The sequence below is a fragment of the Bidens hawaiensis genome, unplaced genomic scaffold, assembly GCF_021521415.1.
Source record: "Bidens hawaiensis isolate Kalapana, Puna unplaced genomic scaffold, B.hawaiensis_p1.1 tig00016935_1, whole genome shotgun sequence".
Classification (NCBI taxonomy): domain Eukaryota; kingdom Viridiplantae; phylum Streptophyta; class Magnoliopsida; order Asterales; family Asteraceae; genus Bidens; species Bidens hawaiensis.
The window spans coordinates 174968-197523 of record NW_027492562.1 but is presented as its reverse complement, the minus strand read 5'-3'; the positions used below and the strand labels follow the sequence as shown (position 1 = coordinate 197523).

General features: G+C 33.4%; 2 protein-coding genes across 2 annotated transcripts in view; both read left to right on the top strand.

Annotated features, from left to right (window-relative positions):
* LOC143552491 (PHD finger protein ALFIN-LIKE 3-like) overlaps positions 1-22556 on the top strand; it is a 166435-nt gene that overhangs the window by 88136 nt on the left and 55743 nt on the right. The window lies entirely within an intron of this gene.
* On the top strand, positions 3546-7438 carry LOC143552486 (uncharacterized). Its single transcript, XM_077042700.1, has 13 exons — positions 3546-3592; positions 4265-4461; positions 4555-4616; positions 4700-4756; positions 5127-5153; positions 5267-5371; positions 5475-5582; positions 5657-5728; positions 5824-5874; positions 5974-6036; positions 6122-6246; positions 6331-6475; positions 6553-7438. The coding sequence occupies exons 2-13, from the start codon at positions 4275-4277 to the stop codon at positions 7270-7272; spliced, it is 1722 nt and encodes a 573-aa protein (XP_076898815.1). The 5' UTR covers positions 3546-3592; positions 4265-4274; the 3' UTR covers positions 7273-7438.

The window sequence follows — 22556 nt, the reverse complement described above, 5'->3', positions numbered from 1 at the left end:
GAAATTTCTTAAAGTAGGGGAGACTGTGACATCTGCCCTGATCCGACCCGACCCAGGTACCCGTTTCTCTGACCCGATCTCTTTCTTTTATGATTTAATATTTATTTATACTTATATTTTACTTTTAATAATAATATATATATATTTTCCTTCCCGCCTCTCTCTCTCTTTCTTTCCGCCGTCCCATCCCTCTTCTCTCTTTCCGCCTTCTGTTCCCTCTTGTCGCTGTCCCGCCCTTAAGCCTTGTTTCCTCTTTTTCTTCTAACTCTTTGCTTGTCCTTTGGTTCTTCCCGCCTAAGGATGTCTGCAGCTCCACGCGCCAGACTCCTTACATAGGAAGCCTGCGTGAAGACATCTTGTTCCTGCGATGCGTGAAGAGAACTCTTCTCGCAGCGCGCTAAGAATGCATGTTCTTCCCGCAATGCGCTAAGAATGTATGTTCTTCCCGCGATGCGCTTAGAATTCTTGTTCTTCACGCAGCACGCGAAGGATTTGTGATTCTTCCCGCAGTGCGCTAAGGATTGTTGTGCCAGCCTTCGCGCTCGCGCACTCAGCCTTCCCGCGCTTAACCCTTTGAGTTTTTCTTCTGTTTAATCTAGCCGTTTGCTTTTGTGTTGTCTTATCTTTTGTGTTGTTGACCTAATCTGCTTTATGTCTGAATAGTTACTTTCGGCGCAGCATGCGCACCAACCCCATTGGTTGGCAGATAAAGTGACTGACATTATCTTTTGAGATCTGCTTTTGCCATGCTTGACCAGTACCTTTATCTGACCTGCCCATGCCTTTTTACTGTTCGCTGTCAGCTTTATCTTGCCCCCTGCAGCTGCCATATCTTTTGATATCTTTTGCTTTTGGAATCTTTTGCTTTTTGAGATCTTTTCCCCTTTTCCTAGGGATTGTGTTCCCTAGGGTTTCTCTATAAATAATAACATTATTTTTTCCTAACACTACACACACAAAACACTTAATCTCTCCTGTTCTCTTGCTCCTTGCTCTCTCTGCCGTCTTCCTCTCTGCCTCCGTCTTCCTCCTTGTTCTTCCTACTTTTCCGGTAATATATATTATAATTTACTTATTAATTATGCTAACTTATAATCAAGACTTAAAACAAATCATTAAAACAATAATCTTATTTATAGGTTAACTTGTGCTTGTTTAAAGTTGGTTCTTGCTTTATCTTACACCGCATCGTTTATCAAGTGAGTTATCTCGTATCTAATCCCTTTTTATTTTAAATGCTTTGGGATGTTCATGTGTTCATACAAAACTTGAGTCTTAAACTGTTTATGAACTTTAGTCGCGCAGTATCCCATGTGTTGAGGACGTAGACTTGGCTGTTTATTTGTATGTGTGGATCATTAACCGTATTGACGGTCTATTCCGCAGTTTTCATGGTACCATTAGATGAACACGGGAGAACATTCGTTTATGATTTTCTCTTTTGTTACACTTGCACAGTTAGTCTTGTTTGTGAGCTCAATTGTGAGCACTGGCAGTCTTGTCTCTTAGAGTTGGTCCCGATCAGATTACACCCTTGTTGAAAACCAGACATACACATGTTGCGCGCAGATTTTATTGTTATCTATGTATTGTATTAAACTTGATTTCTCACCAACACGCAAGTGTTTGACGTTTATTTTAACACATGTTCAGGTTTGCAGTAGCTGTTTTGGAGCTTGTGGACACGTAGGACGTTTTTACTTTTGGACCTAGAATTAAAATGTATCAAGACAAGTTAATTTTGTTTGAATGTTATAATTTATAATATATTGATTTATGTTTGATTTATGTTCTTTATTTTCCCCGCTGCGCGTGCGCGATAAAATGTGTATTAATAAATATTGACACCAATAGTGTCACGAGTAATGAAACAATATGTGGCGCCCCGATGTATAATCCGCCTTTGGTCGGGGTGTTACACGTGTGACCGAGTCAAGTGTCTAAAATGCGGAAAGAGGGGTCACCAAGCAAAGGAATGTAGAGGAGACCTTGCGGCAAAGGATGCTCCTAAACCACCTGCGACGACTAAGGGATGTTATGAATGTGGTCAAGAGGGACATTTTAAGAAAGACTGCCCTAAGCTGAAACAGAATAACAACAATGGAGGTAATGGAAATGGCAGTGGTGGTGGAAACAATGGAAAAGGAAGAGCTTTTGTGATTGGGTCAGGTCAAGCCCGCAATAAGTAGCTTTTGAACTTGTTTAAACTTGTTTAATACCATAAAAACATGTCTTGGTTAATAAAAATCATTCCTTACACGGTAAGGAACCTGTTAAGTTCCCTGTAAACGATTGTTTTGCTTCTGTGTGGTTTGATACTAGAGCTAATAGGAGTTTTGTGTCGAAAGCCTTTAGCCAACTCTTAGACCTAACTCCAACCCCGTTAGACGCTAAGTTTCCTGTTGAACTAGCTAACGGTAAAACTATAGCAACGACTCATGTACTTGCATTTAAACGTTTTTATGGTTTGATTATAACTAATGATTCCGATCCTGTTAGTTCACACCCTCTGACGGTAAAACTCCGTTAGTGGATTTTGAGGGTGTGACATATAGCCTAAAGGGGGAACAAAAATGAGAATGATGTCAAGGATTTGTAGCAACATAAAAAAACCCCTAAAAAAATAAAAAAAGATTAATAAAAATATTATAACTCAAAATTTAATAAAAAACGAAAAAAGTAAAAACACAAAGACGATTCCACCGTGTTTCTCGTTCTAAAAAAACACAATGGTGAATAATAAAATCATTGTGCATTTTTGTTTATCATTGTGTTTTGTGTTTATTTTCGTCATTAATTGTGTCTTTTTTTCTTAATATTGTGTTTTTTTCTTTATATTGTGTTTTATTACTTAACATTGATTATATCTTGTTTGGCATTGTCTTATATTTGAGATATATTGTATCTTTTTTAGTTATAATTGTGTCTTCTGTTCATTTTCGTCATTGTGTCTTTGATCTCTGCATTGTGTCTTTTCGTCAATTTTTTTTAATGAGAATGATGACGGAATCATTTTAGTTTTTATTTTTTTTTCGTTTTTTATTTATATTTTAAGTTATGATTTTTTTGAATTCATTTCTAAATAGTTTTTCTTAATCATAAATTATTCTCACACTTATCATTTTTGTCTATCTTTATATTTTACTTTTACACTCTTTTTTATTTCTATATCAATGACTCTTTTATCTACAACATTGTTGTAGTTGGTTACACATGAGACTTTCTTTTTAATGTGTCAAATTTATGATTATATCATATTAAATGCTTCATAGTCTTTCCTTCCACGCTAATACTTTCTTCTTACAATGTTGTTGTAGTGCGATACATGTACGATCCATATCAAAAGATTACGATAAGCCAGGTCGACCGTAACCCTTTTAAAGCAAGTCCTCAAGTTTACCTCACTCTCTTATCAATTCATTTTTTGGAAAATATTAGATTATAAAAGTATATTCTTAAAATAATATTAACTAGTGAAATAACTTAAAATAATAATAATAATAATAATAATAATAATAATAAAAAATTAAAACCGGCCCGTTTATAAGATGGGCCAAAACCAGTTTCTCTAAACCACTCAAACTCCGTCAACGTAAGTTCCTCAAAAACCCTAAAATTGCAAAATTATGTTAATTGCTATTACTTTAAGTTAATTTGAATGCTGTATTTGTTTCATTTCACACGCAATTGATCGAATTTGATTGCTTTTGGATGTGTGATTGAATGTGGAATTGGTAACATGTTTGTATCGAATCGTATTGGTAGATTTAGGGTTTTATCGAGCAAGTTTAATCTTGCTGGATGGTTTGTTCTTACTCCTGTTGTTGATTATTGTTGCTAGGTGTGTAAATGAGCCAAGCCGCTCGCGAGATACTCGAGATCGGCTCGCAAAGTAGCTGCCGCCATTAATCCTATTATAATAATTATTATATTTATAATAATTATTATTTTATAATAAATTAATATATATAAAATTATGATAAAAAAATAAAAAATAACTAAATAACATATATCTGTTATATACATAATTTATATTTTAAATATGTATAAATAATTAATAAATAGGAAACGAATTGAGCCTGAGCCTAGCTTGAGCTTGAATAATAGAGCTTGAAGAGAGAGAGAGGCTTGAGCTCTCTGTAAATTAAACGAGCCGGCTCGAGTTTAGTTGAGCTCGGGATCGTTTACATCCCTAATTGTTGCTTCTTCAACAGCTGACATAATTGTAACTGAACTGTGATTTTGAATATGTATCTGTTAGCAGTGCTTTGCGAATGGCTTCGTACGCGTCAGACAACACCCTGCAGAAACCAAAGATACAAATATATTCTACGCAAACTGATGAAGTCACTCAGGAACCAAAGATACAAATATATTCTACGCAAACTGATGAAGTCACTCAGAAACCAAAGATACAAATATATTCTACGCAAACTGATGAAGTCACTCCTTTCTGGAAAAGTACCTTTCTTGTATAGATACATTAAGAACTCATATGATTGCAGGTTGGTGTTGAAGGTTCGTTTGTTCTAAATTTTGAGTTGTTTTTGATAGAGAAATATGAAAAGGACGCTCAGAAATATTGGGATATTTTCTACAAACGACATCAAGATCGGGTTTGTTTTGCTTTTCCCCTTCATGCTGTAATTTAACTTGTACATTGTTATGACTTCTTGTTTTCTGTTCATGATAATTTCAGTTCTTCAAGGATAGACATTACTTGGATAAAGAATGGGGACACTATTTCTCCGTGAGTGTACGTAGTGTTTACTTAACTCTTATTTTAGGTTTAATGATAATTTAAATTTATATGTATTGAATGCCCATCTCTCTATATATAGTGGTGGATTAAAATGAGAACCACTAAATATATGAGAACCATTCGGAAGCAGTTTATCACCAATGAGTAACCTATAGTATGTTAATCGTTCTAAAAATACTTCATTCATTGATGAAATGCATGTATTCAGTAGAGAATAAAATGGTTTGTAATGGACCAATGGTCCTCATATATAGTGGATCTCATTTGAACCCAATGGCACCCGTATACATGTAAACATATATGCACATGACTACATGAGCACTAGAAGGTTGTAAGAAGTCTGACACATTACTTGCTATTTCAGGATGCGGAAGAAAAGGTTGTTCTAGAGGTAATTATTTCTTTCCATTTTTGTTATGCCACTATGGATCCGTTATCATGCGATTTAAGTATTTACTATCTGAAATGATGTTTGGAATAATATTTGCTTACATTGATTTGTAGGTTGGATGTGGAGCTGGAAACACCATCTTTCCTTTAGCTGCTACCTACCCTGCTTTATATATCCATGCTTGTGACTTCTCACCTCGGGCCGTTGACTTGGTCAAGGTTGTTTATTTTTAGTGTTCTTCGTTCACATATGGTTACACTTGCTCAAAATTTAACATGTAACAAGTTTTTATATTGTGCTATGTACATATACTTGCAATAGGCACATAAAGACTTTAACGAGTCAAAGATAAACGCATTTGCGTGTGATTTAACAAGTGATGACCTGCTGAACCATATACCACCATCTTCCGTTGACATTGTTACTATGGTATTGCATTTCGACTTTTTAAAGCTTCTTGTTTGTAGGGTCAATGTTAACTTAGCATCTGACTTGTTAAATAGATATTTGTCTTATCTGCAGTATCACCTGAGAAGATGCCTCTGGTATTGCAGAACATCAAGAAAATTTTGAAAGTAAGTTATGATTATGTTTTTTTAATATAATGATTTGAATCTTTGCCTTCAAGGCTTCTTTGGACTAAAAATTTTAAATAAATTGTTATCTGCAGCCAAATGCTTATGTTTTATTCCGTGACTATGCTACTGGAGATCTTGCTCAGGTTCTTCTATATTTTAATATTTAAATTTATATTCGATTATGTGAACATACTGTTCTGAATAACTAATTTTATTGCTTAATTGGTACAATCACTCAAAAGAAAAGGCTTACTTGCAAGGATCAGAAGATCAGTGAGAATTTTTTTGTTAGAGGTGATGGAACTGTAAGTTCAATTTCCAATTTGGGATATTTGAGCTTTTTAACAAAATTTATTTTTTACACTATTTTTGTTGCACATAATGTTTCAGCGTGCATTCTACTTCTCTGAAGATTTCTTGAAAAGTTTATTTCAAGAAAATGGGTTCAGCACTGAAGATTGTGGCGTGTGTTGCAAGCAAGTAGAAAACCGTTCACGTGAAATTGTGATGAATCGGTAAGTAATCTTACATTAAAAAAGATAATCAAGGGTAATTGAAGTTATGTATGTTTTTGTGTTCTTACTGGTTTGAGAATGTAGGCGATGGTTACAAGCTGCTTTCCGTTTAAACAATAATAATCTCGAGATACCTAAAATCTCAAACGAGCCCGAAGACGGATGTGATGTTGATATATCTGAAGGATTTGCTTTTGATATGTTTGGCATTTCTTCATCGAGGGATGAGGTCAGCATTATCCTTTGACTCCAATGATCATCAAACCATAAATTTTTTATATATTTAATTATATTCCAATGTAACAGATTATGGAGTTGAAGCTACAAGACTGGAACTTTAAAATCAAATTACTTTCCAAAGAATTCCAACACACCTGCAAGTCAACCGGTTTAATGTTATGGGAATCATCTCGACTCATGGCCTCGGTTCTTGCTCTAAACCAAACCATCGTTTCTGGTAAAAACGTTTTAGAGCTCGGTTCTGGTTGTGGAGGAATCTGTTCAATGATTGCTTCTGAAACTGCCCGCCTTGTGGTCCCCACAGACAGGGACGGCAAAGCACTAGAACTTCTCAACGAAAACGTCACTTTAAATCTCGATAAATCTTTATTATCAAAGCTACATATCAAGAAACTAAACTGGGGTGATAAAGAACATATAGAATCTGTCAAGAAACTAGGTGACAACAAGGGTTTTGATGTTATTATTGGAACTGATGTGACTTATGTTGCTGAAGCGATTATGCCATTATTTGAAACCGCAAAAGAGTTGATTTCAAGTAGTCAAGGTGATGAAGTGGGAGTTAAACCAGCGTTTATATTATGCCATATTTTTCGTCGGGTTGATGAGGAATCTATACTTTCTGCTGCATCTTGTTTCGGTTTTCAGTTGGTTGATACATGGCCAAACAACATGATTAACGAAAACCCGTATTGTGGCACAATTAATAAATGGTTTGAGGGTAGAATCAAAGAAGCTGACATTGAAAATCCAGCATTAAACATCATGTACTTCCATGCTAAGTGAGCAGATTTAGCATATTTTTGTTGTCTTTTACCTTCTTCCAAGAAAGAGTTTAATTTAATTTTTTTAGAAAGGATAATATATTTTTATTCTTTCATATCATATTTGTAATGATGTATTGGATTATTGGTGTTATGGATTATGGAAGGATCATATACAAATTTCTTGATTGGCTTGTAATGGATCATTGATATGTTATTATTGTTATTGGTTTTCAAATGATACTTGGTTGTAATAAGATGCAAAGGCCAACAACATATGAAGGGAAAAAATAACACCTAAGAGATATGCACCCTCCCTTAAAAGTCATTAACATTAATCATACGTCTTAACGAACTTCTCTCCTTGATCATGTCCTTAGAAATGTGTAAGTTTCTCAAGTCCTTTCTAATATGCTCATCCCAGATAAAACTAAAGATAATAAATGATCCTTGATATATAAGAACTGTTTGTGCTTTCACATTCTTCACCAACAAAAAGATATATTTTGAAATTGAAGGTCACTATTGTTTTCAAAAGTGGCTCATAGAAATTGTCTTACATTCACTATTCCAAGAGTCTAACCTTCTTTGTAGTGCTCTTTTAGGTAGAACACGAGTCGTTTAACAAGTCATACATCTCATTAAACGCGTAAGCTCCCGATGGTTAGGCAGAGACGAACCTATATACAAGGTATGAGGCGGGTTTCCTCCATAAAAGAAAAAAAATATTCTTTTAAGTCCACCACTATGTAGGTTAGGATAGACTGTTAGCCCATATATTGGTGGAGTTAAACCCCGGATTCGCAGGGCGTGAACATCATTACGGGTGAAAGGGACACTTCCCTATGAAATGTGAAGCTCTTCGCGGCCCGGGTGTGAGGGCACAATCTTTTATATATGATTCTTTTATTAATTAATAATTAATAATTAACAATTAATAGATACTAATTATTTATCTTCATCTCACCCCACCATCACACTTCAAATATCACCCCACACATTCTTGGGTGAGAAATTTAAAACCTCCCACCGCTTACATGACGTGTTTTTTCCTTCTTACTTTTTTTTCTTTTATTTTACCTTTACTATAATGGATAGTCTGATAGGTAGAAATAAGATAAATAAAAATATAATAGTTTAACATATTGGAAATATTTTATATTGGAGGTTAAAAGGTGGTTAAGAGTTAGAAAAAAAATTAGAAATTAAAATTTGACAATGACTTTTAATATCACGTATAGGATGATGGTAAAGCCTCTTTTAAGAGTTTATATGCTAAAAATGTGAAAAGACAAGTATTTCTCTGGTAAATAAAGGAAGAAATGTTGGCTCACTCTTTCGCACATGTCATGGACGATTGAGATATATTAATATGACGTTTTGATAGCGCATTTGACACCTCGCATACACTCGTAATGTTGACTTTAAATTTATAATCATAATGTTGACTTTAAATTTTGTAATATAATGAATAAAAAATTTCAAGGTGAAGGAAGCAGTAGGAGAATATTTTCTTAAATGTCAAGTGGAGCACCATGAAAGATATGACATAGATAAATAGTTAGGGATTTAGCATATTAAACATTAGCTTAGGGTTCCATTAGAGTTTCTTAATACATAATCATATTCTTATAAATTAAATAATGAATGATCATTGTAGTACAGAGTACCTATTAGGTTTTTATTATTCTATAAATTTTTATCCAATGACAGGAAAAAAATTGCATTGAACACTAGTGCATTGTGATTCTAATGTAGGAGACACATTATCCATGTTGTAGCATCTTTTATAATATGATATTGCAAATTATTGCTTGTGGGAAAGTTGAAATCTAAATGGATTCTAGAAAACTAAATTATGCCATTTGACCTTAGAAGTAATCGTATCTTCTACTACTTCTTTTCTTTGTGAAACAAGATATATGATCTATTATATACAAAATATGTGGTGAAGAATATGGAATCAAAATGGTGATGATGTAAGCACTCTCCTCATTCTCCACTCTTCTAGGATGTTTAGGGCTACGTATGACAATATAATCAAGTCCACATATATAGTTGCAAAAATCATGACTAGACATCACAAGTTAATTGTTAGGTTTCACCCACCAGCCGACAAACGATTACTACAACACTGAACGCGCATAGCTTTTTTTATTTTTTCTTTTTTCGGATATAGAAAATAGTAATTAAAAATGTGGATATGGTTGCCACATCAGCTCCCAAGAAACAGTTTCAACACATTTCCATGAGCCTCAAGTACCATGGATTCCATGGTACATATATGAGAGACAATCATGTAGGCATCTTTTACATCACTAAACCTACATAATGGGAAAAAAAGCTGACAAGAGTTAACTTCTGTATAATTATTTTCATAATATAAGGACATTTTGAACATACTTATGGTTTTATGTTAGTTTTGTATAATTTTATGATTAATTCAAGGACTTTTTTCAAAATAGTTTAAAAATAATAACTAAGGATCGATATGTTTGTTTTTGAGTTTAATAATTAAAAAGTGATTTACAAAGTAGTGATTTTATTGAAACAAAAGGTAAGTGAGCAACAAGCTGCGTCTCTACCCCTTATTGAATTGCAAAACCCAATCTTTTAAAAACAAACATACCCTAACAGCATGATGAGAGACACTTATAACGTAGTCATCATAAACTAACATACAATGCTTAAGATTAGATTTCTAGTTCGTGGCTAGGGACATAACTCTCTTATACATGTACTGATCATACGAATGTTCTCAAGTACATGGCCTTGTTTATAATGTATAAGGCCATACTACAATGCCGTATGCATACGTTACACATGCATTTATGGCCCAAATGTTGAGTACGATTGTGTCCCATGCACAAATGTGTTCACAAGTATTCAATTAGTCAAGTCCATAGAGTATATGGAACTGGAAGGGGTCAGGATTCAAACCAGTCTCACGCGAGTGAGGAGAAGTACGTGACGCGGACTAGTGAGCTATCCGACACTATTGTAACTTATTAATTGCCAATTTGCCTTGTGTTTAAGTGGTTGTATCAAATGAATAGTAATTATGTTGGTTGCATATATATAGAAGTTGCTAATTAATATAGATATACTTCAAGACTATATTATATATTATCATTGAGAATAAAGCATATGTAAAGTGACCAATATGGTAAATGGGAACTCATAAATACAGGAATATAAACAATTAAATAATTTATCACCTCTCCCTCCATCTTAAACTCATTGATATGTGAAACCAAAACAATATATTATACATTTAAAAAAAGAATCATGAGATAAGCCAACATTTATTCCCAAGGGCATGGAATGCACTTTGAAAAGTCTATATATAGGATGCCAAACTCCAATCTATAAACTGCAAAGTGAATTCCAACACAATGAAACAGTACCACCACAACCAAAATAGCTATAGTTTCCATTCCCTCAATGGGTTATGATCATTCATGTCTAGCAACAGCAAATACGCGTATTCTTTCTTTCGTCTATGTTGATACGATAGCACACAATTACGCTATAAAGGTAAATTAATGGGTGGTGACAGAAGAGAGTGAGCACCCATGGTCTTCGTGCATATGTGTATGCATAAAGCAATGTGTGCTCACCCTCTATCTGTCATCCCCAATACTCTCTTTGTTAGGATACAAGCACAAATCTTATTCAAGAAATTAATATTCTTTATTAAATACAATAGTAAATCAGATTGATGAACATATATATGAAAAACTGATCTTTGTCTAGTAGGTATATATTCTATCATGTTAGCATACATGTTGTATTAATTAGTTGCTGTCTTGATTTTTATAAGGAGAAAGATAATGAAATAGCATTGAAGGAATAAATGAATGATCTAATTAATAAACTTTCATTTTTTCAGTTATTTGCCTGTATTTTTTTCATCATTTATTTTCCCAGTTAGTATTCGAACCCACGTATGACCAATTGATTAACAGCCGACCGCTCTACCACTGAAGTGACAATCTAATCGTATGCCTTTTTAAATGACCGTGTTTGAGGTTGCACCGAGCGGCCATTTAGGGCTTTACACAAAGAAGAGTATCAGAGAAATAATGGAGGTGTTGCGAAGAAGATGCTAGCTTATTTTTTATATTATGGATCTTATTTTGGGACGAATGTTAGCAAGTTTAAACATGCTGTGAAGTCTATTATAACGAGACAACTTCATCAATGGTGTTATTTTTAATTATTGTAATTTCGTGACTTAACTTGATTCTGATTTTTGTATAAATTTTCATACTTCGTATTAGTTAAATTTCCATATTTGAATTAATTGCTATAATTAATATTAAAATTTTTGTATATTTGAATCAATTTCTATAATTCAAGTTAATTGTTTAGAGTTTGTATTCATTTTGACAATTTGTATTAAATTTCCAGAAAAATATAAATGAAATTTATTTCACATTTTTATTTGGAATTATATGTTGCCAATGGATTTGTAGAGAGAGTTTTCGTCTTTTTGTTATAAAGCAATATGTTGATGAACCGTTGGTAATCATATTGGCTTCGCCGAATGGTCCATGTACTTGTTAGCCATCGGACATGCAACCGTTGGCAATCTCTCGCTAAGGGGTCCCTCATAAATCTCTCGATGAAATCCTCAGTAATTTATCACCATAGGCAAATAAAGATACTCATGATCATATCCCTGTCAGACCTTCACCAACAGATTCTCGTCAGTGATGACTATTGCATATGGATTTTAGCAGTGTTTTTCTTGCAATTTCTACTCGTTTGCCCCTGGATGTTTACTTATATGTATGTGTAGGTAGTTAAAGCTCAAGCTCCATGATTATTGTGTTAAGATTTTATGTAGTTTTCACCAAAACTGACAAAGATTTGTATTAGGGTTTTGGGTCTAACTATATAAGGATATGTCGATAAAGTTGTCATATATGTCGGTAAAAGTGGTTTTGGGTCTTAGCTATATAATGGTGTCGATAAAGTTGTCATATATGTCGGTAAAAGCGGCCTTGATCAATTAAAACAACCACTTTTAAAAAAACGGTAGTGGCCTTGAATTAAAACGACAATATTTTTGGATATATAGCTTAGCGACGGAATACCGATAGATTGTACACTAGTAGATTGCTTTATGTTTACCAATTAACTTGTCTTGGTAAATTGTTGGTAATGATAATTTATCTAACAGAATTTAACCTTTAAGATTTTATAAATTTCATGTGATGTGTAATAAAAATAAAAGATAAATTCTGAAAATTAAAATTTAGATATATTTTATTTGAAATATAATAAAGTTAAATACAATAAGTTTGTATACAAAAATGTAAAAATATCTAGATAAGTAAGGGATGGGGTCCAAAGGTTCTCTATGAAATTAACCCTTTTGACTTTTTATTTTTAAATTGTTATAGTTTTGTTGGGATCTGTCGGGATATCGTTGGTAATTACCATAACCGTTTGAACCGTCCGATTTACCACATGGGCCGATTGAACCGTCGAATCAATCGATCTGGCGGCGAGACCGCATTTCAAAAATTATACTACTTTTGGGCTTTTGGCTCTATATTTTATTTAGGTAAAAATCATATTTTCTTATAATTCTACTAGCTTTTATTCCCGTCTTATTGCAGGGTTGTTTTATATTATCCGTTTATAATATATATGTTTTTTTATTTTAATTTTATTTATTGTAAAAAAATTAATAATATACTTAGGATTTCATGATAAAATGGTTTCACATATAAATGAGATGTTATAACTTGGTTTAAAAGCTATATGCAGGGTTTGGTAAGACCCATGACCTGGTTATTTTTTTACTATAAAATTGTTTCTTAATCATAAATAATATTTTTTTTAAAAAAAATCGGATATTAAAATTTAGTATATCCTTATTTTATAGGTTTTTCTATATAGGATTTTCATATCAAATATTTGATGAGATTAATTTTAAATTTAATGAGATATCTGTTATAACCCGTTTAATGGCTATCTAGGTTAGGTGAGACTTATACCCATGAATTCAGGTTAAATGCATGAGATGTCTCCATTTACAAATAAAACAATCTGATAGCTTGAGAAAATGTAGGGACGTTTCGTTTATATATATTTGAAATAAAAAATTTAAAATAAATTAAAACTTACGTCAATCTAAAATATATTCTATATTTTATATTGATGTAAGTTTTAATTACAAGACTAGCTCATTCACAACCATCTCAAATCAAACTAGTTACTTCATGATGTACATGTTAATAAAAGAAAATTATATAAAAACTATAATTAAGAAAAAAACTAGCAGATAAGGTTTTGATGGTTGGGGTGTACACAGCAATATAATTAAGAAGATGATCATTCTGGAAGTATCAAGTGGAGCACCATGCAGGAAAGTATGGCTGAAATTGAGATGAAGATTGAAGATAGGATAAGAAGGGAATGCAAACCCACCATTGGGGCCATCATATCAATGATGGGGAAAAAAGTAAATAAAGTATGCTTATGCAATCTCATAACATGAACAGCCCAAGATTTATTAATAATTTGCTGCCGACCTCAAAATATAGAAACTAAATTATAAATTCTCTTCATGGTTCATTTGATTAGCAGAATTTGTTTAAATGGTTTATTTAGTTTAGGGTGATTCTAATTTGTTATGCATATTAATCAAGTAATCAGTACAACATGGGTAATTTGAATTTGTAGGAAATTTATCCTAGAGGTGATATTTTTGTTACCGACCTATAATTATTGGACGTAATTCCCTCTCGAATACAAGATGGTGTTGGCTTGGTCAAGTGATCACCCGATTTCAAGGTATGGACTTGGGTTATTAAGTTTAATCAATTAGTGGTAAATTAAATGAGTTGTAATTAATTTATGATAACTAATTAGTACGTAGATAAACATTTGAGTTTTATTTATTACTCCGTATTTATTATTTTATTAGGAGTGCGAGTTCATCTCTAATTGTACCAAGTTATGGTATATATAACCAAATCTTTTTCAAAGTTTTGATTATGGTTTATGAGCTTATTATTAGTTTTTAGAGCTATATTTTGTTGGTTATAAGGTTGAGAGTTTTCAATCCAGATTCATCGTGTGCATTCCCGTTTTGATGAGCTATATCAATTCGTTCTTGAATAAATTTATTAATGACACATGTGTGTGAGATTTAAACTCATTAATTTCATAAACGAACATTTATTTCAATTTACTAATGACACACAGTTGTGATAATAATTAACAGAGACATTATGTATCAAACTATCTACATATAAGAAAAAGACAACAAATTAAAATAAAGGGAAATAAAGAACAAAAATAAGAATCTAAAGATATAAAAAATTGATGGCTGGGGTGCATGCAGCAAGATAAGAAGATCATTCCCAGATCAAGTGGAGCACTTGGGAAGCTGCACGATGAACATGCATGCTGCGTAATGGCCGAAAGTGAGATCAAGAACATGGCAAAAAGGAATACTATCCACCATTAGGGCAACTAAGAAAAAGAAGAAAGCTGTAGTTGTAGGGTACCCATTAGGGCATATTATTATCTTGGATTCTTACTGGATCTTTCTACTTTGGCAGACTTGTATAATTAACTATTAACTCTAATCCGGCGATCTTTCGATAATGGTGACTGAACAAAGATTATAAAAATCATAAAGTGCATAGGTTATATGATCTTAATGATATGATCAACATGATCACAATGATTTAAGGCTTAACCTTAACACCTTTAAGGAGGTAACTAATGACCTTAATTATGAATCTGATTGGTTGCATTTGAACTTTACAGTGGGCAGGTAATGATGTAATATGTGCCCATTAAGGAAACTAATTAACTTAAGGTTAAGCATCATGATGATGCAATTAATATTGCATTATTAATACATAAAGCATATATACTTTAGGTTACTTTACTGCATGCTCAAGATATATATTCGTTTCTTTCATCACCATATTCCTTCACACTTTTTTGACTTACTTTTTGGTTTTAAAGATGAGGGAACCATCCAGTACCATACCGCATATGCATACTTAATTTCCTTCAACTCTTTAATTAAGTTCAAATCCTTTTATATGTTTTTTTATCCCTTGTAGTTGTGGTATTAATTAGCACTTCTGATCCAACTAATCTAATGGGCCTTACCTTGAACTATGATAAGTGATAACAACTTTTTTCTAGTATCACCAACCAATTAAAACAACATGTTTTCAATCAATCAATCAAATCCAGTAAAAATCTCATAAATAGTTAAGCTATTACTAAACAACATATAAATCCCAAGTCCCGAATTGATACGAACACAAACAAGAAATTCGATAACTCTCAAATCTTTATTATAACCAAGAATATATAACTCAAAACATGATTACAAATATAGGTACTCTAACCGACTTGTTTGAGTCCTAGTATATCCAATTCCGCCACCAACAATTGTGACTCATGAAATTAAGCTAGCCGCCGACAAGACACAATGTTAGAGCATTCCGATATATGTTATTTACTAAATCACTTATCAACTTCACTGTTAATCATTGGCTTAACCTTAGAGGGATCATCATATTGATTAGGTTTTTTTTTGTACTCTTATATTTAGTTGATAAAATCATGTAATATCTATGTTAAAGCCTTAGAGTTCTTGCCTGTTTATTTTACCTTCTTCTCCCTAATATCTGTCTTCGGTTTGTCGCTACTGCCACTGATCTTGGTTTAGTCTTCAGCCCTCCTCTTTTTGTCCCGTTGCACGACAACTTTCATTCTCTTCTCCCCGCTCCTGTCATAGTGTCATGCCCCAAATTTTGTTTACGTTTATATACTCTTCTTGTCTCTTTGTCGCAACAATCATAGCTCATATTACCATAGCTTTGCTATGATCATACTTCTTGCGGCCACAACTATATATGACCTTTAATTTGTCTCCGTCGTTTCTCACAAGAAGTTTTTTTTTATTATTATTTCTATAAATTGTATGTTCTTATTACCACATGTACATTGCTTTTCACTTCAGTATAAGGATCTAATTTTCTCACACTCTGACTACATGAGAGTATTAGATAGAACATTAGAACATATCAATTAAGGTTTATTGTAATATCTTTACCATAGTTAAGATATATAATTCAATTGGGTTTCATTTGTAGTATAGTTATCATCAATTTTTTTCTCACATATAGTTATTAATAATACACAACTCACAACACATTATGATGATTCCATTATTTTATAAATCATTGTAGTTTATTAATGTAAGTCGAAACATATCGTCTTGGATCTGATCCTGACTTGGAGTTGTCACTCAGAGGCGAGAATTGTACGTTGATTGAAATAAAAATGCGATCATTGAAAGTTCAGTCCCACCAAGTAGTATCCACGGTGTGATGCTGCTATAAGGAATCATCGAGGCCATGATTTAAACACCCCAGAGGGATACAATGACATATAAACCTCTTCATCTCCACTCTAGCTAGCCTTAGTTGAATCACGATCGAAGTCAAGGTTCAAGCTCCGGCTCAATAGTTATAGTGTGTCATGTCTAATGCTGTGTTTGTGGCCGTTTAGAGGATGCTGTGATATGATGGCTACCAGGGAGAAGAAATGAAGAGGAAAGGGTGGTTGATTGTAACATCCCGAATTTTATATTAGTAAATAAAAGAAGTCCATGATTTAAAAACGAGTGTTAATATTTAATTAATATTAAATATAGAAAGAATCATGGACTTGGGTAATTACATGGATTAAGATGGTGGATGGGCCTTAGGTCCATGGGCTTTAAGGGACATAAATACCCTTTAAACCATCCTAAAACCTTAACTTCCCATTCCATCTTTCCATATTCCCTACACACACCCAAAACACACACAACCCGAACTAAGATCCGGAGACGAGAATCCGAGCTTGTTGGTGCTAGATCGTCGTGACGGACCAAAGCAACATCAAAGACCAGCTCGTGTTCGTAGTTCGACTCGTTTACGGTACGTTTATATCGAGAACTTATTCGTTTAGGTTTGGATTAGTATAGAAATGATAGATCGGTGTTTGTATGGTAAAAACGAATCCTACAAAACTAAACTTACTGAAAATGGTTAAGATTTGATGGGTTAATCGATTGATAAAAGAACCCGTAACCTATATGCCTAAATCGCACCTCTTAAACATCGATGTTAGGCCGATTTGATGGTTGGGGTTTGTAGGCGCTGGTCAGACGATTCCGTTGATACCTAAATCGAGTTACATGGTTAAGAAACGAAGACGATTATGGGATTTAAGAATAAACAGTAGCTGCAGCTGGACAACTTCGCTGCAGCTAAGTTCGCCTGATGAGAACTTCGCCATATGCTAAGTTCGCCTGATGACAATTTCGCCATATGCTAAGTTCGCCTGATGACAACTTCGCCATATGCTAAGTTCGCCTGATAAGAACTTCGCCATATGCTAAGTTCGCCTGATGACAACTTCGCCATGCTAAGTTCGCCTGATGATAACTTCGCCATATGCTAAGTTCGCCTGATGACAACTTCGCCATATGCTAAGTTCGCCTGATGACAACTTCGCCATATGTTAAGTTCGCTTAATGATAAGTTCGCTGGAATTAGAAAATTAGAAAAATAAATTAAAAACCTAATGAAAAATGTGTTAAGATAGTTATTGGAAATAAAATTTTTCCAAGCTGACCTGGCAGCTCGACCCCAGCCATGGGCTCTGCCCCTTGGACCCTGCTATGGGCTGCCGCCCCTAGAACCCCGCTGCCAGGGGCGCTGCCCCCGGACCCCCGTTCGTTGTGGGTTATATAAAGATAGAAATACAACATGAGTAGTAGTTAATTGATACATGTAAATATTATGCAGTTAGCCGTGCACAGCTCAAGAAGGGAATAACGATTAACGGATAGCGTAACAAGATTCAGGTGAGTTTCTAGCCCCATTCCTTGTTATGTTTTCGGGGCTGTGTGCATACTCGATGTGTTGTTAATACATTTATCCTAAGTGATAAGTGTATGCCATATGTGATATATGTGATAGATATGAATGATTGCTTGTCGGTACGCGAACGATCTTCGGATATTGCGCGTACTGTTAGGTTAAAAATAAAGGTACGAATATTATATATGTATGAACATTACGAATGAACACTTGTCGGGGCGTGAACGATCTTCGGATATTGCACGTATCGACAAGGGGTATTGTTGTTAAATGAATGATGTAAAGAACGCCTAGAGTGTTCTTATGCTATAATGTAATTATTGTATATGTGAAGTATGTGTATACAGGTACACTAATGGTATGTGAGTCCTACGTTCGACATAGTAAGTTAGGATGACGAATCCCTCTAACTTCTGTTGGACATAGACTTGGCAGGTGATGCGTAGTTAAGGACTGCGGGCCTTATACGTGATGTAGATGATAGATGTAAACGTAGATAGGGACGGTGGGCCTTATACGTGTTGTAGGAGATAGACGCCAACGTAGATAAGGACTGCGGACCTTATACGTAATGTAGATAGGCGTCAGCACAGGAAAGGACTGTGGACCTTATACGTGCTATGTTTGTGTTGTGGTAGCATAGAGGAAGACTGCGGACTTCGTACGTGCTATGGTTTAGGTTTCAACATAGGGAAGGACTGAGGACCTTGTACGTGTTGTCAATATAGGATGGTACAGGGAGGGACTGCGGACCTTGCACGTACCATAACTGGTGAACATAGGTAAGGACTGCGGACCTTTTACGTGTTCACGATCTTGAGTACAGGTATAGATGGCGGACTATGAACGTACTCTTGGTAGACTGAGGTTAGTGATTGTAGATATGTACGTATGTATGTATGGTAGTAGGGTAACGGATTAAGTATGGATATGTATCTTCGGTTATGTATGTATGTGTATGTATTGTATGGCGTCCGATTAACTAGAACTCACTCAGCGTAGCTGACTTTTAGTATGCACGCAGGTGAGTAGATTGAGACAGTTAGCTTGAGCGGGCACATGGTGGGCGAATAGGAGACTGGCATCTGAAGACTCAAGATGTTTTAATGTTAATTGACGTTTATTTTGAAAGACAAGAATGTTTAATTAAGGCAAGTTTTGGATTGTTGTAATGTTTTATGAAAGTGTTTATATTCCGCGAAAGTTTTAATTAACTCTGATTTGTAAGAACTGTGTTTATTAGTAAATCCGACGCTAAAGTAGGCTACCGAGAATAGGGCCTTACATTGATTTTTTATGAAAAGATAACTCTAGCTCATTTTAACACTAATTTATAAAATCTAGCAGTGTTAAAAACTAAAAACTAACAATTAATAGAATACCAAACAATATATATTTCATTTCCTACTTATATTGTTAAGAAATAAAATCTAAACTAGACATGCTCAAATCAGTGTGTCTTGAATCATCCATATAATTAACTAGCGTTTTACCTGGCTCGTTGCGCCGGGGCATGTTAGTAAAACCCTAGCGTTATCGGTTGCAATGGTTGAGGCGGTAAGTCGACACGAAATTGGTCGGTTTCAGTCACGTGTGTTATTGTACCGGAACTAAAACCAAAATAAAAACAAAAAATAATAAAACTTGAGGTGGACCAAGTGGAGACGGCCGGTAAAACTCGATCGTTGGTAAAACTCTACCGTTGTCAATCTCGGACGTTGAAACGGTGAATCTACGCAAATTCGGTTGGTTATTGTCACGTTCGTTACGGTATCAGAACTAAAACAAAAAACAAAATTGGCATTTGGTCGGTTTTAGCTATATTTGTTACGGTACCGGAATTAAAACAAAACAAAATTGACATTCGGTTGGTTTTCGTTACGTTTGTTACAGACTGAAACTAAAACAAACTTTAAAGGACCTATAAGGTGTCGTAAAGTTGCCCGGTCGGGACTTTGCGGCACCAAACTTTATAATTATATTATATAGTAATTTAGTGTAATAATAATAATAATAATATTATTATTATTATTATTATTATTATTCTTGAAACGTGGTGGAAGAATATATAAAGCTACTCTACATCTATCGAGAAGGGAATGGAAAGTGGTTTTGAAGAGGCTATATAAGGGTCACAAACCTCCACTTCTAACTCACACATCAAATGATCATTCATAAAATATATGTTTAGTACATTATGAGGGTACATGAGTACCACCAATCCAAATATCTTTATATATATATATATACACACTTGTACCACATCTAGCAAACTAGGGTTTCCTTCTATGGCAGCAAGCAACAGAAAACAGAAGAATGTTATATATGATCACATAAAAAGGTAAAGGTTGGTGACAGAAGAGAGTGAGCACCCATGGCCTTTCTTGCATATATATATATATATATGCTTGAAGTGATGTGTGCTCACCCTCTATCTGTCACCCCCGATCTCTTAATTCTACGATCTCATCTATGGCTGCAGTTACATTAAATTACACCAAATCGATCAATCTTATATATTTCTCAACATTTTTATGCAAATTACTTTTGAATCTTTACACTTAAACATGTGAAAAACGCGTTCACGCCCTAAAAACATATAGGAATTGTTTGAATCATTAAACGTATGATATGAGTCTTTGTTAAATCTCAAAGTTTCCAAAATTCTTTAATTAGTATGGACATATATTATCTATATATATATATACTAGTTTTTATCCCCCGTATTACGGAGGTTGTTTTATATTGTTTGTCCAAATATTTATTTATTTTTTAATTTATATTCTTTCTATTGTATGAAAGTTAATAATATACTTATGGTTTGATGATAAATTGTTTCACAAATAAATAAGATGTTATAACCCGGTTTAAAAGCTATATGGTTTTGATGAGACCCAAGACCCGTTTATTTTTTTTACTATGAAATTGGTTTTTTAATTATAAATAATGTTTATAAAAGTTAATAATATACTTATGGTTTGATGAGACCCAAGACCCGTTTATTTTTTTTACTATCAAATTGTTTTTTTTAATTTAAATAATATATATATCTTTTTTAAAATAAATAAGATATTACTTTTTATTATATTCTATTTTATAGGATTTTTACATAAATAATTTGGTGAGAATATTTTTAATTTAATGAGATGCTATAACCCGTTTAAGGAATATCTGAGTTTGGTAAGACCCATACCCATGAATTCGGGTCAAATGCATGAGAAGCCTCTATTTAAAAATCAAGCAAATCTAGTGACTCCAAAAAAGGGTTATAACCCGGTTTAAAAGCTATATGGTTTTGATGAGACCCAATACCTGTTTATTTCTTTTACTATAAAAAAATATTTTTAATTATAAATAATATTTATGAAAGTTAATAATATATTTATGGTTTGATGAAACCCAAGACCCGTTTATTTTTTATACTATAAAATCGGTTTTTATTTTAAAAATATATATCTTTTTTAAAATACATAAGATATTAATTTTTAGTATATCCTGTTTAATAGGATTTTTACATCAATAATTTGGTGAGAATAATTTTTAATTTAATGAGATGTTATAACCCGTTTAAAGAATATATGGGTTTGGTAAGACACATACCCATGAATTCGGGTCAAATGCATGAGAATCCTTCATTTAAAAATCAAGCAAATCTGGTGACTCCTAAAAAAGGGGAAGCGACCACATCATGACACGTATGATTTTTATGTCTTCGTTTATATATATTATAGATGAGTAGGATTAAAAGAGTATTTCATTAAATTTATGCAGTTGCTTGCATAAACCCTAAATAGTAATATTTTATCTGGATATATACAATATTATGTTGTAGTGTTTCTGTTATTTGCTTCATAAGTTCATGTTAATTAAGTAAGCGGTTGTAACTCGAGTTTTATTTAATTATTTGCGATATAACTTTTAGGAGATGAAGATATAAACTAAGTCTGCAAGTTTTGGGGAAAAAAAGAAAGAATTCAATTCATATTTGGCCATTTGGGTGGATTTCTTGATAAATATGTATTAGATAATTAATACTCCCTCCGTCCCATTATAAGTGTCTTAGTTTGATTTTGCTAGTCTTTCTTGTTTAACTTTGACCGACAATATTTTTGTTTGTGTTATATAATACTTGATGTAAAATATATGAATGGATTAAGTTTTAAACGTATTTTACATTGATATAATTTTCATCAAGTATTATATGACACGAACAAAAATATTTACGGTCGACGTTGCAATAAAAAGACTTGAAATTCAAACTATGACACTTATAATGAGACGGGGGGAGTAATAATTAAAGATCTGAACATTTCACACTAATGGATGTAAATGGAATAGTTTTTATTGAATATGAAATTTTGTATATTTTTCAATATAAGCTGAA